Consider the following 16,858-nt stretch of genomic DNA (forward strand, 5'->3'; position numbering starts at 1 on the left):
TGGCACCTGGAGCAGCCAGGAGTGTGTGTGTGTGTGTGTGTGTGTGTGTGTGTGTGTGTGGTGTGTGTCTGTGTTTGAGAGTGTGTGTGTCTGTCTGTATGTGTCTGTGTTTGAAAGAGTGTGTGTGTGTGTGTGTGTGTGTGTGTGGTTGAGAGAGAGGGAGAGGGTGAGGGAGATTGTTATTGGTGGCTGCACTACTGGAGGCGTGACATGACGAGAATCAAAGGCCCTCACCTGCAACCGAGTGAGAAGAAAAATCATTAAAATGGTTTCAGGCCAAAAGCCTTTGCATAAAACTTTTTAGTTTAAAAAACATTTTCTCCTGGTGTTAAATTCAAAGTTCAAAGTACATTCAAGAAAACATTGGCTTGGGTTTTCGGTATTTGCAGCAGGTGTGTTAGGAAATATGTGCGGAGGAAATATGTGCGGAGGAAAACCATGCGGTTCAAAAATCAGCAGAGAACAGACAAGGCTGCGTTGATGCTTTCGCCAGTCACCATGCTGACCCTCGTATTTGCCTATGATTAGCAGCCCCCGCTGCAAACGGCTGTACAAATATGATATGTATATTTGCATATGTGCTGTCATTCATTTGAACATTAATCCATAATCCAAATGAAACTGGTCAAACAGCATTGTGTGGATGTGTTTGATTGCTCAGCTGTGGTTTGCAGGGTCGTGCGGTTGATAGGTGCTTTGATGAAGCAGACACCAATAAAGAAGAATTTGGGAAATTCTGCGGTTTCCTGCCACACATTTTAACTATCCTGAAGTCTATTAAAGTCGGTGCTTATCCGGTAGCGGCTGTGACCTTTGTGAGTCATTGGGAAAGCGCAGCAGCAACAGACAAACTGACCTGCAGAGGAATTAGCCGCTGCTCCTTTCGTCTCCTGCTAACCCAACAGCTTGAACACGCCTGGGCGCTGCCTCACAAAGGCGCTCCGCAGAGGAGGCCTATTAATCTTCCCAAAGCCTCAAAAAGCAGAGGAGCCAGCATGGGCCCCTGAGTCTGGTGCCTGGGGCCCGCAGACGGGGGCCCTTGGCAAACTCTGCGGGGTCACTCTTGGCCCCGATCAAATAGGCGGGGGCGGGCCAAGGGCACAGGACGGTGTACCTGTGCCCTTTAGCAGATGCCAGGCTGGGGCCTGCTCCGTGGAGAGGAGAGAGGATCAGCCCCGGTGCTGCTGGCCTCCACCCACGTCCATCAGGGTGGAGCCTCCATCAGGAGAGAGGAGAGAGATGGAGGGCTGTCTGAAGCTCTTTCTCTCTGGTGTTCAAGGACCAAAGTGGAAGTTGTAGCACTCGAGTGAAAAACCACACCTGTGGCTCCGTTTGCCTTTTCTTTGTGGTTAAAATGATCCCATAAAGACACATTTACACTAGCAGTTTGGTCTCTTTGTACATGTAGCAATATGACCTGACTGCAGTATGCATGCATGGTGGTTTACTCATGTGAGTATATTAGAAAACATTGAAGGCTTGTTTAGCCATTTTCATTCTTTTGTAGAATCTCAAGAGGACACAATTATGACTTAAGTCATACTGGAATGAAATGAACAACCGTATTGCCTTAGCAGTTGAATTATAGGGTGTTTATCACTGTGGTAAAGGAAAAAAAATGGCATAGTCAGAAAGTACTGTATGTCAGTATAGGTCTTGAAAGTGCTGTCTGATTGAGGCACTTCAAGTCTGTTTTTCTCTTGTGTGTTTGTACAGTAGTTGCTCTGGTGTTATTAATATTTCAATCGTGGCTTTTGGTATTGTATACTGTGAAAACTAGTTCTCCTTTACTTTCTCTGATTCAACAACTGTATGCTATAGCAAAATCTAAAGAATTTTGGTGGTCAACAAATCCCACGAAAAGACCAACAGATTGCATGTCATGCCTTTTTATTGAAATGTGTTCAAAATGATAGAATAAGAACATAATTAGTAATATTATCACAAACAGTAGCATGTAAATTAAGACTGCAAATATTAATCTAAAACAATCACACAACACAATGTCTTATCGTCTAATCTCAAAACATTTGTATGCTCTGGCAAAAGTACAGCAACACCATCTGGACACAATTCATCGCAATGCACAGAAGTTAAAAATGACTGGAGGAAAGGGTTATTAATAACCAGCATGGTTCAAAAGCTTTATTTTAAAATGTATAATTAATTACATAAACCTACGATTCTCCTAGTTTGATGATCAATAAAATCATACTGTAGTAGTGTCATCTTTTTATTCATAAAAGCAGTTTCCTACCACCCCCCATGGGTGCAGTGGATCTAACCCTAACCTTTGACCTTTGTGGAGAAGGTTACGGAAAGTCTGTGTTTCAACTCAAATATCAAACATAGAATCACATTGTTAATATTATCTTCATACATTAATCATTTCAAAGCGATTGAATGAGTGATGGATAGGCAAGATTCTGCCCTTGTTGAGACTATCGGCATAAATCGGAAATAGAAGAAGAGAGAGGACAGCAATTCTGTGCTATCAGTTAATTATCACCAGAAACTGTGATTCAAAATATAAAATATTACCTCCAGGATGTGAACAGAAGTTCGCTCCTATTTTCTGTTCCCATCTACCCTATAAAAAATGGTGTCTAATATGTTTTCCAACGCTGAATGGTTTTAAATCAAAAACAAGTTTCCTGAACTGTTAATGCCTCGAACAGAAAACAGGAAACATTGTATTCCATTACCTTCACCTCTTCAAGGAGCAAAACCGTAAAATGATCCTGTTATCGCGTTAAAGCTTCAGCATCCTTCCGCTGGCTCTTTTGCCTCTAAAACAAACAGTGTGTAAGACTTGTCAGAATAGATGTACCCTGCTGTGGCTGCTGCTCTTTTCACCCCACAGCCTGCGAGCTCCAAACAGAGCTCCACTGTGCCTCAGCGGACATTGAAATTCCCCCGACGTTTGTACAGTGAATTCCATTTCCTTGCCTTTTGATTCATACTTTTTTTTTTTTTCTCCCTCTTCTCTTTTTTTTGCTGTGAAGTACCTTTTTGTCCCCTGTTTGAACTTCGGTGAAGAATTACTCTGTGAATGGAGGTCGGGGTCAGAACAAAATGGGCAGAGTGAATGACTTGAGAAGGGGGAAAACTATGAAGAGTAATGGGCTGCAATGACTAAGGAAAAGCATTAAGCCTCTGCAAACGATTCCTGCTCCTCTCTGGGCTTCTAGGCTTAATAAGATTGCACACTTCTTGAAGTAGTTTAAACTTTTGGCTGTGCATTAATTGATCATGAGTCTTTAAATTTAAAGTAAAAAAATCTGTTTTTCTTAAGTTTATGTCCCTTAAAATGTCTGAGCTTAATTACACTGACTTATATCAGTCCAGAGTTTCCCATTTCTCTGACAAAGAGGGATATGTGTGTACACTTTCCTATAAACTGACTCTGAATGCTTCATTTTGATAATGCGCAGTGATGAGTGAAGCAAGACTTTTTAATAAAGGAAAAAAAGTAGCTTATTTTTCTTTCTTTTTTCCATCCAAAAAAGGGACCTAAAGGCAGTCACAGTGTCTTCCTATTTTACTTGGTGCCCATAGAGGCATTAGCTATATACTCCTTGTCCGTACATTTCCCTAATATTGGACACCAGAAGCCATATTTTGGAAGGCTAAAGTTCCAAATGAGAGAAAAAGAGCAGATGTGCCTCCAGCCCCTTCCAAATGTTTAAGGAAACCATGTTAAACAAAGGTTATTGGTCTAAAACGGGCCTGAAGGCAGATAGCGTTTTTTTCCTCTTATTTCACTTCTGCATGAGTTGTAATCCTTGCCAGAGTAATGTCTGTTGTTGGACACATACACTGGAAAAACTGAAACGTTGAATTTAAATACATTTATTATGTCAACAAAATTCACAAAACTGTGTTAGGTTAGATGAAAGTATTAAGTTGAAACAAATATCTAATTATATTTAAACTTAAAATAATTGCTTTCAACTAACCTAATGTAATTATGTGTCATTTGTTGACATAAAACATTTAATTAAAGTCAAGACCAGTTTTTCACTGTAATCATCTAATTAGTGGCTTAGACAGGAAGTGAAGGTCAATATGTCGCATTGGACCGCATCTCCTTTCTTGCTCCTGCACCCTACAGTTCGCCGCTCGATGCCTCCACAGCCAATCGAAGGTGTCCACACTGACCGCAGTGGGGGGATGGGGTCAATTCGGAACAGCTTGTTCTCATCGCAGCGAGGCTCATCTCTACTGTATGCAGGGTGTGGATTAGGGGATGAAAGAATGCCACTGACTGTGAAATTGCCTGATTTTTATCGGGGATGTTGGGGAGCAGCTGTGCACAATCCTCTGCCCTAATCCCGGGGCCGGGAGAGGACCGAGCCCCACGGAAGAGAGACTGTGTGTGTGTGTGTGTGTGTGTGTGTGTGTGTGTGTGTGTGTGTGTCATGCATGCCAAGGTGTATAATGGCCTGGGGAAGTTTGAATGGTGGTGTTTATGCATGTTCCTTCAGTAGACTAGTTGGCCCTGATAAGTTATCCCAGTATTTGTACTCTCGTGAGTGTGTTTGCAGCGGCGTGCATGCAGCAAGAGTTCAGCAGATGAGAGAGGAGACAGCTCGGCTTTTCATGTTTCAATTGGTCGAGGCCATCGATGGTTAAGAACTGTGTCATAACAATATTATTGATGCGTTGACTGTATAATCCTGTTTCTCCACTATCTGACCAAGCCTGCTGCTGGGATAGAGAGGAAGAGGAAATCCAACTGGGAGCATTTTTGATGCCACATTTCCATTCACTGCTGAGGGAAACTTAAAGGTGTACCTATCAACGCTTCATATTTATCAAATGTGAAATATAAAAGAGTTTGTTGATAGTGACAAACCTACAAAAAAAATGTTATTACGGTGTGTTTTTAAATCTTATAGCACATTTTTGGGTTTTAGCAGCATGCAACAAAAAAGCTCTGATAATCACACAGGGACACAAACTTGATACCCAAATATATGACAGACAGTGGATACTAAAAATACAAATCTAAAAGAAGAGGGAATGTTGCAAATATAGGACTCTATATTCTAATGTTACATTTTGGGCAATTCCTTTATAACATGTTTTGCCATTTTAACATTACTGTATATGCTGATAAAGCTGATGTCAATATTAAGTGAATAGCTTTTTCCACTGCGTTCAGATCCCGCTTTAAATCAAATATAATTAAGTTTAAGTTCAAATGGAATAAAAAAATGTAATTATCACTCAACCAAGTCGTCCACACAGATTCGTAAACAAATTACAATCTCTTATTTAGGATATAGAACACTTTTTATGCATACAGCATTAAAAGCATTCAAAGTGAACTGAAGAACACGTTTTAAACAAGATAACCCGTTCACATTGTCTTTTAACAAAAAACATTTGAGATTTATTTAAGTTGTGAAATGCAATGGAAGAGTAACTGAAAAAAGTGTCACGACAAATGCTTAAAACCTTAACATCTTACAATACACATTACTTGAATACATTTTACTTTTCACTACTGAAAACAGGCATTAAATTAAATTTCCAGGATAGAACGAGTCCGTTTGGTCCCCCATAATACATCATCACCGGAGTGTGGATATGGATATTCAGTGCAGGGTTTTGAGGAACAGAGGATCTTTGATCCCTGCTCTTTGATGTGGCGCTGCCCACATTCAGAAGCATGTTCGGTGTGGGCGACACATGCCACTGAAGCTCTATCTGTTGTCTCTCTGCACCGCTCACATGTTTGTATATAAGATGAATGGAGGCCTATCTCGGTGGCCATGCCTGACGCTCAGACTGAAATATAGTCAGCAGGTGACAGGCAAACATATGCCTCAAATGCCACGGGGTCCTGAAGCCGGATCATCTCCAAAGGCTAACTGGCAGGTCTAAGTAGGAGCGGCATTAATACATATTATTCACAAAGAGCATGATTGAACAGAAAAATGTGCCCGCCGTGTACCCAGCTGCTTTGTTGGCACACAGCTCAGCCTCTAACTGGGTTTCAAGACTGAGCTTGGATTTGGCCATGCATTCACTGAATTCCCCATGCAGCTCTTATTCATTCATTCGGGCTCAGGCCGGGCTGTACCAACACACTGCTATCTGTGTGTGTGTGAGACAGACTGTGTGCATTTGTGCCAATTTCTGAATAGTTTTGTAAATCACAGCAAATTCTGATTTTTGACAAGTATATGCACGAAATGTTTATAATTCAGAGATTTAATGGATGTGATTTAAAAAGGCCTTTTCAAGCTTTATTTATGAAATGAGTGTAAAGCTGTTTGTCACACACAGATGCCTGCACTGTGGCAGCTGAACACAATGAGTTTCCCAGGAAGATTAAACCTTTTGACCTTTCATTTTACACTCACTTGCTGCTCCAACACCCCTCTATGGACAGTGCTATTTATCCCAGTGTGCTGAGTTATAATAGTTTTTATTTTAATAACATAAAAATTAATTTGTGGTTTTAATTTGGCAGGTCTTGGCTGATGCAAAGCAGGATTAAACATGTTTCCTGTTTGCAGCCCGGCACAGTGAGAATAACTGCCCTGATGTTCTCACCTGCTGCATGAGTATGTGATGTTCCCTTTACATTCATATACATGTACAGATACATTTCTTTAGCCAAAGCTTGCCTCCCAGCCATCAGGAGGTCAGCAGGTGCTTCTGAGCCAGATGTCTTTGGCTTCTTCACACTGTGAGTGTGAGGATATTTTTTTAGAGATACAGCGTCCTCTAGAGGCAAAGCTGTGAAGGGGTTTTTGAAAAAAGCTTGCTCGGAAAATGGTATCCCTTTCCCCGCAACACAGACCCATGAAACAGTATTTTACTTGCCAATTTTTAATGCAAAATATAATCTTAAATTCAGATTGTGATTCACAGATGTTGACATAAAAAACTTGAATTACATGCAGTTATTTAAAAAAAGCTAACATGACACTAATGCTAATGCTAAATATTTACTTCATTATCCATTCATCATTTTCTGGGAGTCATAAATGTCCATCCCAGTTTCTAACACAAATTGTATATTTCAGCATATATGTAATAACTTTTACCTAAACCACAATTACATTCCATTGTGTTTGAAAAGAAGAAATAGCAGCCAAACAAGCAGGAGAAAAAAAATATATGTAAAAAGATAGAAATATAAATCTTTGTTAATTATACAATCAAAATGACAATCTATGTATTCAAATGAATTCAATCTGGTGGAAGAAAGGAGTCTTTGTAGAATGTTGGAGTCTGTGAATATGGAAAATGTGACAAATGATGAGCTTGAATGAAAAAGAAAATTGCACTTCTTTAGAAGTAATTTAAAGGAAACATTGTTTTCAGTCCTACCTTCATCGTTTGTCAGCTTTTGAAAAGAAATTTGACTGCAAAACAATTCAGAGGGAAACTTCCTGTTAGGCATTTATGTTTGTTTACTGAAACTGCATGTCTTTTCCAACTCTAATAATATCCAGTATCATGTCAACTTTATATTAATACAAACTTCTGCCAGGCTTTTACTTTGGCAGGTGACTCACATGCTGTCCTTTAAGTGGCTTGCTGTAAACATTAGACTTCACTTCTTGGCTTCCTCTTCGACTTTCACTCTCTGTAACACCTGCAGGGAAATCATCCAACATGCACAGCTGAACAGAGGATTGTGCAGTAAAATAAAAATAAAAGAGTCCCGTTTAGTGTAAGTGAAGCTCACTCGATCAAAGCGAGGCACTGGGATTCGATTAAATAACACTTCCCTGAGGATTAATTCCCCACTACTGCGACTGCGACTGGGACTGGGGAAACTACAAAGGCATGCAAACACAGGTTTTCTCTGTACACACTCGATAGGATTTGAAAGACTCACTTGGCATGTGATGAACAATGTTGATTTTATCTGCGTGGAGAGAAGAGTTCCTCAGCCATTTACAGTATACAGGTTATTACAGTCATTTGTAAGGCTCCAACTTTAACTGCACCGCATAATATTATTTTTTTTAAGTTGAAGTTCCAGGAAAGCTTTCTGTGATGACAGCAAAGTTTAACCCTCATGTGAAGGATGGAGGAATATTTACCGTAGACACTGTCATCAGCCTCTCTACTGCTGACGATACTGGCTCTCAGCTGATTCAACTTCTCCTGCAGGAAACAGGAAACATCCATTTATTTTACCATTTGTTTCCTTAAAGCATTGTCTTTTTGTGCTCTGGTTACAAGTTAGGCTATTTTGGAACTTGGTTTGTGTATTTATGCCTGTATATTTTTACTAAATTCACCCAAAAATTTAGGATTAGCATCATTTAAATATTTAAACATAACGTTTCTTAAATCTTGTAAAACTAAATATTATTGTCTAATGTAAGTTATCACCTTGGTAGGTTTTACAGTGTGTTATATTTGTTAAAAACATTGAACACTGTTCACCTGTAGTGCGCATATGGAATGTTACATATACTTGCCAAAATTATGCTTATTATTTAGCAGTTTCTTCTGATTTATGTAGTTCCAAACAAAAAAATCCAAATTCCTTCTGTAAAAACCTTTTGATTCTAATATGTCAACAAAATAAAACTAGAGTTTTGCACCTGGCTTTAATCGATGTTCACATATCCTTCCTGGAAATGTTTGCAAATTACATTTTTATTATGTAGTTAAAAATGTGAATGCAGAATATTTCTGCACCTCGTTATTTTTACATAATGTAAAAGATCTGAGTATTACTATATACTACTATTGACTTTGAAAATGTACCTCTGTATTTTTCCTATACGGTGTTTTTTAAATCCACATATAGTACACATAGGTCTTGTGTGATGGTGATTGCTGTGTTTCAGTTCTAACTCCTGTCCTTCCCCCTCCCAGCCAGCAGGGGTCCTTAGTTCCCCTAATCACCGCCTGCCCACACACCTGTCCCTCATTAGCATGATTAGCTTCTCGGTGTCCACACTAGCTCGTTTTCATTTAGTTTAGGTTGTTTAAAACAGTGATAATATAACCTTTTAATCTCAACTTTACTACTTAAAAGTATGTAAATCAACTCTAGAATATGACTGTATTTGGATATGGATGAAGTGGTAAGTGGTAGATTGTTTTACTCACTGTTTTGAGTATGTTTTGCTATTCAAAATAGTTATCACTACAATAAACAGTGGTTTATTTTACTGTAGAATATTACATTTTACTTTATGTTGTATATATCTCATTATATTTACATGTATATAGACTCCTGCATTTACTTTGTCACTTACAACATTCTCTGCATTATTTAGCTTTTTGTATCTATTTATAGAGGCGAAGGAGGGACTTCACCTCTCTATATAACTATGTTGGAGGAGCTTGGGACTTTAGATTTGTATTGCCATTTCTACACTGTAGCTACTGTGCAGGTGCATATGACAATAAAGCCTTTGAATCTTGAACAATGCTTACCTAAAGTTACCTGAACAACTGTCTATTTACTGTACCTTGTGTATGAAAATGAAAAAGTAAAAATGTTGCTGTTGTGGTTGCATGAAAACAAGACGCCTATAACTGCCCAAATTAGACCAAATTAACTCATATCATTTAAACCTGTATTACTTGATACACAGAGACATTATGACCAGTTCTGCAAAGAGATGCCTATTCCCCCTGCCATGTGACACACACAACAACACTGAATTTAATGTATGTTTTAGCAATGTAATGTTTATAGTGTCTGCTAACAGCAGTAAGCCTATGAAAGTGTCAGTCTTTGTTTTGCAGGACGGCATATCATGAGCAACAGATGGTGTGTGTGTGTGTGTGTGTGTGTGTGTGTGTGTGTGTGTGTGTGTGTGTGTGTGTGTGTGTGTGTGTGTGTGTGTGTGTGTGTGTGTGTGTGTGTGTGTGTGTGTGTGTGTGTGTGTGTGTGTGTGTGTGACCTGCTGCTCCTCATCCCCGCCTTTCTGAACCCGTTGCAAGTCGCTTAAGCGCTCCAGAGCTGAGTCCACGGTGAGTGCCCCCCCCTTCACACTCTGCTGCAGCTCGATCTGCTTCGGCACGAACGTATCATAGGTGGCAGAGATGCTGTCCTCTCGCCCACGTGCTGCAACAAACAACAATCAAAACGTCTGGAAAAAACATCCAAATTCTGAGCAAAAGGTGGAGAAAAATCAGTGGTTAAAACACTGGATTTGATACATAATGGCATACATTAAACTGTTAATTCCAGTGACAGATATAAGACAAGACAGAGAATAAAGCCACTCCAGATGGCATTCATACAGGGGATTTGTTGGTAATGTGATTCTGCTCTGCACATCTGTACTGTCAGTGAGTGGGGAAGATGGTTAGTAATGTTCTGGGTGACTGTGATGATCTTCAGATCTGTCACTCAGTGTCAGCGACAGAGGAGCAGAAAAATAACTTTATATCTCTGTAGACGTTCTTTCACACTTTGGATTTATTTCTCATCTTCTTGGCTTGCTCAAATGTGCTACCTTGCGTTTGGGTTTCTGTGCCCATTACTGCTGCGATGACTTTTTTCCTTCATGGTAATCACTACAACTTTAATGCACCAGTAATTATCTAGGAAGGTAAGCATTAAGTTATACCACCCAGCAGGTAATTCCAGCAGGTAATCAAAGAGTTACAGACAAGGCAGCAAAAATCACTGGCACAGTAAAAGTCCTGCTGTCATGAGTAAAACATTTACAGTCTCAAAGTCGTAATGCAAATTCTGTCAAGAAAGGGGAAATAAAGAAGACACATTTGCGAGCAGAAAATATGGAAATTGCCTCCTGTAGCTGAGAGTTACCCTTGTGTTGTGATGCTTTTTGTTTGACATGATATCCTCAGATGGATTCCTTTCAACTTTGGTTAAAATAATGAAGTGAGGATTTTTTTGGACACACATAAATGTCGACTGCGACCTGACTGCTTTGTGGAGGCATATGAATGTGAGGCGGTTATTCTCTTATTTAGCGCATCAATCTTTTGGGTCTTTCTGTATAAATGGTAAAGCCAGACCCCCGTACTACCCCTAACCGAGAGGTTATATAAGTTCATAAGGTGAATTTTCAAACTGAAGTCTGAAAATAGTAGCTTTTTAATTGTTTTAAAGGAACGTTTATCCTAATGCCCCCGGTGTTTTGCATGTCTCACAGTAGCCCACTCTATTTCCTGTTTGCTGCTGTAACAGAAATATCAGTGTCTTAATACCGTGATAATACTGCAGGTCAGCTGCTGCTCTGATATTGATCATTCTTCTGTAATCAGTTAGTTTTAAAACTTATTGGTTGCGTAACACTAAATTCCTAGAGTGACGCTTTAATTGTGACTTTAAATGATGAACCTTATATCATTGAGATCACCTTGTTTAGTGGGAAGCGAGTACAGATCAGTTTCTCCCTGTTGCGTCTTCTTCTTCTGGAACACTGTGAATACAAAGCAGACATAACATTATACAACATTTATTTAGGATGCAGTGGTGACAAGTAACATTATTATTATTATTAAGTATATTTTGCTAAATACTTTTGTACTTAAATAGATTTTGAATGACTTGAACTTGTAATAGAGTATTTTTGAAATGTGGTATTAACTACTGTTACTCAAGTAAAATATCCAACTCTTAGTATGCATATGTTTCTATTTTTTTCTAATTTAGCAGTCAACAACCTCACTGAAAACATTCCAAGCTATACAGATTCCTGCTTCTGCATTTCAAGAATTATTCCACAAGATGGCGCCATACCCTTTACTTACAAACAACCGACTGAGTGCCAAAAAGCCAAATGTAAATATCCAGGAGGAAAAAAACATCCTACTAGTGTTTGAGATGCAGTATAATTGAATCTATATCTGTGAAATGACGGGTTTGGGTTCACAGAGCTTAAATCTGTGTTCCTCTCAGAGAGAGACGTACACACTCCGCTCTGGGTTGAATTAGACGCCCTGAATGATGCTTTGGTAGAGAGCACTCAGAATGAAAGGCTACACTGTGTTGCTGTCAGAGCGGTGGAGCTGCGGCTGTGTGACCAACACTGGATTGAAATTCTACATCCACACCCTGCTAGATAATCCCACCTCTGAGCATTTCCTCCATGAAAGCGTCTGTCTTTTCCATGTTTAAACACAGCATGCTCGTAATACCAGCCTGGCTCTATGGCTCCATTCAGACCAGAACAGTGAGTGTAGTACAGCTGAGGACACATGACTGAAGCTTTGCCTTGTGTCTACATTTGTCTCCATGTAGTTTACATGCCTAGTTATTCCAACATCATTTCAGTCTCATTTAGCTGGACACACTGCTGCGAACAAAAGCAAAACTCCTCATTATTTCCACTTGTGCAGCAGTGGTGTCCAATAACTGGCTCCTCGCCTAATCCTCCGCCGAGCCTCATCTCTCCACTCACATCTCTCACTGCGGCAGTGGGAGTGAGGAGCAGAATGTGATCCTTGTGTGGTTTTGAAGCTCCGCTGTCTCAATAGATGGAAACCTCAGAATCCCTCTCCTTTTTCTCGTGCGCTCTGGGGACAAGGACGATGGAAAACACATGTAATGACTTATTCTGGCTGACTTGGCCTTGGTCTGGCCAAGATTGGTTGCAGATGGCAGCTCGGTAGTTGCCTCTGTTGCTGAGGGGATGGTTGGGATGCAGGATTTTCAGTGGTGCACTCAATTCATTGTTTTGCTTTGTAGGTCCCCATTGGGCAGAGGGATGGCTTACTGGATATAACAGGCTTAATAAAAAGCTTCATAATGGACATAGGGCGCCTGTTGCATTTCTGTGTGTTTTTAAGTGATGGTTAGTGTGGGGAGAGAGTAGCATTATTATGTGGGGGAAATCAGTATTTTGTGTGTGCATTTGCTAGAAGAAAACGAGCCCTTTTTAATGATTTATAGGCCTTAATAATACCAGTCACTTTTGGATGTTTCATCTTCATGAAATATTCACGCAGCTGAAATTGAACAGTTAGGGGCTGTGGGCTCTCCATGCAGAGTCTCTCCTCACTTTTGTTTGTTTTGCAGCACATGTTCTTGTGGTCTATGTGGGATAAAAGCAAACTTCATCCCAAAAAGCATCTCCACTTTATTCAGCAGCACTCCACTGACTTTGGCGATGCACATTCCAGGCACTTCATCCCACCCACATGATGTCCCAAACTCCCCTTCACTTACTGCGCAGTTTTTACTCAGCTCCATCATGTCTGTGATAAGGGAAAAAAACTGGCAAAGGATGTGCAGCACCTAATATTAACGTATTCATTTCCTGAAAATGTAATGAAACCCAATAATGTAGCAACCAATACCGTACTGGCTGATATTGTATGACCATTTACATCGATAATGTCATACCTTTCAGATGGGCTCTTTCTTTTTCCAAACCAATGGTGTTTTCACTTTGATGGATAATGTAAAACAACAACAAATACAGACTGATACAATCCAGGCTTTATGTAGGATTTAAAATTGATGGCAAATGGCTCGTCGTTATCGGGCAAAGATGCATTCAACTAAAACCAATATTAATCGGAAATGAACCCACCCTAACCGATGCTGATTGGTGGATGTGCAAAGTGGTCCATTAGACCAGAGTGCATCTTAGATCAGATGAGGACAGAAGAACACAATCCAGTAGATTAATGATCCATTAAAGGCTTGTTTTCCCTTTTTCTTATTTGCCTTGTCTGATCTTATGAAATTGCTGCTTTTTGAAAAGGACATTTCATTACACTATTGTTCAGGCTATTATGATTGTGCTTCATTACATTTTAGTCTATTATTACATCATTGGCTGCTACATAATGCAAGAAAACAGCCATAAGTTACCTTTGGTGATGTAAGGAGTGCCGTCCTCCTTCACCTGGGTGCCCTCAGGCCGAGGTGTGGGTGCTGGTGGGCGATTGGCAATAACCACAGCTTTTGTTGAGTTCAGGATGGAGTCATATTCATCCTCCAGTGGTAGGTAGATATCTTCCTCCTCCCCCTCCTCTGCTGGTGGCTCTGCATGTTTGCTGGAAGTAGTCCCTATAACACACAAAGTGTTCACTGCACTATCCTGTCATGATCAAGTTCTGCATGATGCTTTTATTGCTCATTTCACAGTGAATCGGAAGCAAACGCTACACGCTGTGCCCATCAGCGAGGGGGAAATATTCAGTGGTCGGAAATGAACAGCAACAGCATAATGATGTGCTGGGAAAAAAAATACAATTCCATTACCGGCTTTCCCTTTGTCCTCCTTCCACTTCCCATCAGCCCCTCACTCACCTGCAGCGCACATCATTTCATACACACTGGCATCACCATTGTCCCCGCCTGAGCTGAACATATTCTGCAACAACAAGAGCATGAAGAGACGGGCTTTATTCTCCATCCAAATCACAAAGGAGAAGCTCAATAGAGGAGATTTAGAATTCAAGGAAAGATGTGTTAATGTTAAAGCCGGGTGTTTGCTATGTTAGAGTGGATTGTCCTTTTCTCAGTATTCATGCATGTTTGACAAGTCCTGATACATTCAGGACTTGTGTGTGACCTAATGTGTGCTTGGCTTGCACACTTCATCCTTCCTGTCAGCTCATTTTCTCACCTGTGTCCTCCTTCCAAGGCACAATTATGAAACAAAAAAAGCTAAGATGACTATCCACTAAGCTTTTTATGCTCCGTCACAGTATGGTCTGATTTCTGCCTCCATGCCACACTTTAATATTCAGTGTTTTCATGTCGGATGTGACAAATGTCCAGACTATTAATTTCTCGCTGAATCTTTTAGGACTTCACTTGTGGAAAAAGCAATTTCAGGACTATCACAGCAAGAGAGAGGTGTGCTGTAACGCTGCCTGCTGCTGGATAACAGAGAGCAGCTTTCCCTCTGCTGCACAGTCGGCCTATTTGCTAATAGCACGCTGAGGGACAGACAGGGTATGATCAGGGTAATTATCAAATTAGACATTCTTCCCCTTTCAGTCCAAACATATCATTTAGTAAGCAATCCCAGACCCTTGGCTTGATATTTAGACTGCATCTGCAATTAGATTGAGACACGGATATCAGTATCTTGCCATGTTTCAACTTCTGATCGAGATGTAAGGAACCGAGTCACATCTTTAAAAAAAAAAAAAGAAAAAAAAGCTGGATGGATTGTAGATTTAACCTCAAGATGGATTACAAAAGCCTCTATCATAATGCATATGATAACTCCTTAGGATTGCATTTCTATTATCAATTTGAATGGCTAAAGTCTGAATTTGAAATAAATCCCAGTTAATAACAAATATTTGCAGAACATATGAAATACAGCTCACTTTGATCTTGACATCCTCCATATATAACCCGCCACGCTCCGTGTTCAGTTTCCAAGCAACACAGCCACTCATGACTCAATTACAATATTGCAATATTCCTAGTACTGCAAATCACTTATTGGTTGCCATGAATACTTAACAGTGGCGCTTCATAATGGGCCCAACAGGTAGAAAGGATGGGTTAATTACCGTCGCAGCGTGAACATTGACTAATATTAGTTGTATGCTGTGCTACAGCATAGTGTGGTATTTCCGGAGGTAATATCTGGACAGGGGAGGGGAATTTATTTACTAACCACGAATGCTAAATCATTTTACAGATGTCTGAAGCTGCAGGAGCCTCAGGCATTCCAGGCAAATTCAGTTTCACCGAGCAGCAGTGCTGTAGACGGAACAGCAGGCAGGTTTTTGTCAGAGGGAGAGCAAATCTCACACAAACCTGGTATAAAGATCAGGAGTTGGAATCTGGTTTCAACAGCTGAAATGGTCAATCCTCAACATGCGGGCTGACCTGACGCCGTGATTTCAGGATAACGGAGTCTAATGCATGGCAGATTGTAGAGGGTAACACTGAACCCATCACTTTGATAATGTGCAGACCAAATGTGCAGACTTATTTATTGGCAGGGAACAATAGAAAGTAATCAGCTCAGCAGGAGAAGAAACAATCCCTTTCTCTGTGAAGAGTTATAGTTTTCTTTCAACCATAGTACTGTACATAACATTTAAACACAGTGGTACTGCAGTATGAGCTAAATGCTAATATGCTCACAATGGGGATGCTACAAATTTGCAGCTGGTATAATGTTACCCATGCTGACTTATAGTTTAGTATGTTAACATGCTAACGTTTGCAAATTAGCATTGACCAGATGAGGTGTTTCACTGCATTTACCTTAAAGGGGACCTATCATGCAAAATGCACTTTTGTACGTCTTTTATACATGAATATGTCTCCCCAGTGTGTCAGGGAACTCACCAAGTGTCAGAAAACACAACCCTCTCTCTTTTCGTCCATACCCAAATCTCTAAAAACTGGGCTGCAACGGAGCTGATACAGACGTTAATTTTTCTGACGTCAGAAAAGGGGTGCTCCGCCTATATGGGCAACTCTCAATCAATCAATCAATGTTTATTTATATAGCCCAATATCACAAATGTTACATTTGTCTCAGTGGACTTCACAGTTTGTACAGAATATCAGTATGACAATACGACACCCTCTGTCCTTAGACCCTCACATCGTACAAGGAAAAACTTCCAGAGAAAACCCACAGTTTAAAGGGAAAAATGGGAGAAACCTCAGGGAGAGCAACAGAGGAGGGATCCCTCTCCCAGGACGGACAGACGTGCAATAGATGCCGTGTGTAAATTGAAAAGATAATACATTTGCAACATAGGTAGTCCAAATGTTTGGAAATGCATGTGTGTATAATAGGAAGATGAATCCACCGAGGGATATCCCATCCAGGACTTATGATCCAGGACCACAGCCACGACTCAAGATCCAGGACTCTGCCGATCCCATGACACAGGACTTTCCCACCTAATCAGGGGATATGGGGGGTTGGGCCGCACGGCCCTTGCCGCT

At 40.4% G+C, this 16,858-nt stretch overlaps 1 protein-coding gene across 2 annotated transcripts in view; it reads right to left on the reverse strand.

The window, feature by feature from the left end:
- Positions 1–6,830: 6,830 nt before the first annotated feature.
- Positions 6,831–16,858, reverse strand: part of LOC104966160 (B cell scaffold protein with ankyrin repeats 1) — a 19,269-nt gene continuing 9,241 nt past the window's right edge. Inside the window, exons 8-16 of one of the 2 annotated variants that reach the window (XM_010795307.1) lie at positions 14,234–14,297; positions 13,793–13,990; positions 11,331–11,393; positions 9,900–10,063; positions 8,073–8,136; positions 7,865–7,894; positions 7,539–7,618; positions 7,351–7,385; positions 6,831–7,251 (exon numbers count right to left, since the gene is read on the reverse strand). In XM_010795307.1, coding sequence (XP_010793609.1) covers positions 7,353–7,385; positions 7,539–7,618; positions 7,865–7,894; positions 8,073–8,136; positions 9,900–10,063; positions 11,331–11,393; positions 13,793–13,990; positions 14,234–14,297 — 696 coding nt within the window. In that variant the 3' untranslated portion in view covers positions 6,831–7,251; positions 7,351–7,352. Of the gene's footprint in view, positions 7,252–7,350; positions 7,386–7,538; positions 7,619–7,864; positions 8,137–9,899; positions 10,064–11,330; positions 11,394–13,792; positions 13,991–14,233; positions 14,298–16,858 lie in introns of those variants that run through there. The other variant, XR_800631.1, reaches the window with a different exon arrangement.

The sequence above is a fragment of the Notothenia coriiceps genome, unplaced genomic scaffold, assembly GCF_000735185.1.
Source record: "Notothenia coriiceps isolate Sejong01 unplaced genomic scaffold, NC01 NC01_scaffold00037246, whole genome shotgun sequence".
NCBI lineage: Eukaryota > Metazoa > Chordata > Actinopteri > Perciformes > Nototheniidae > Notothenia > Notothenia coriiceps.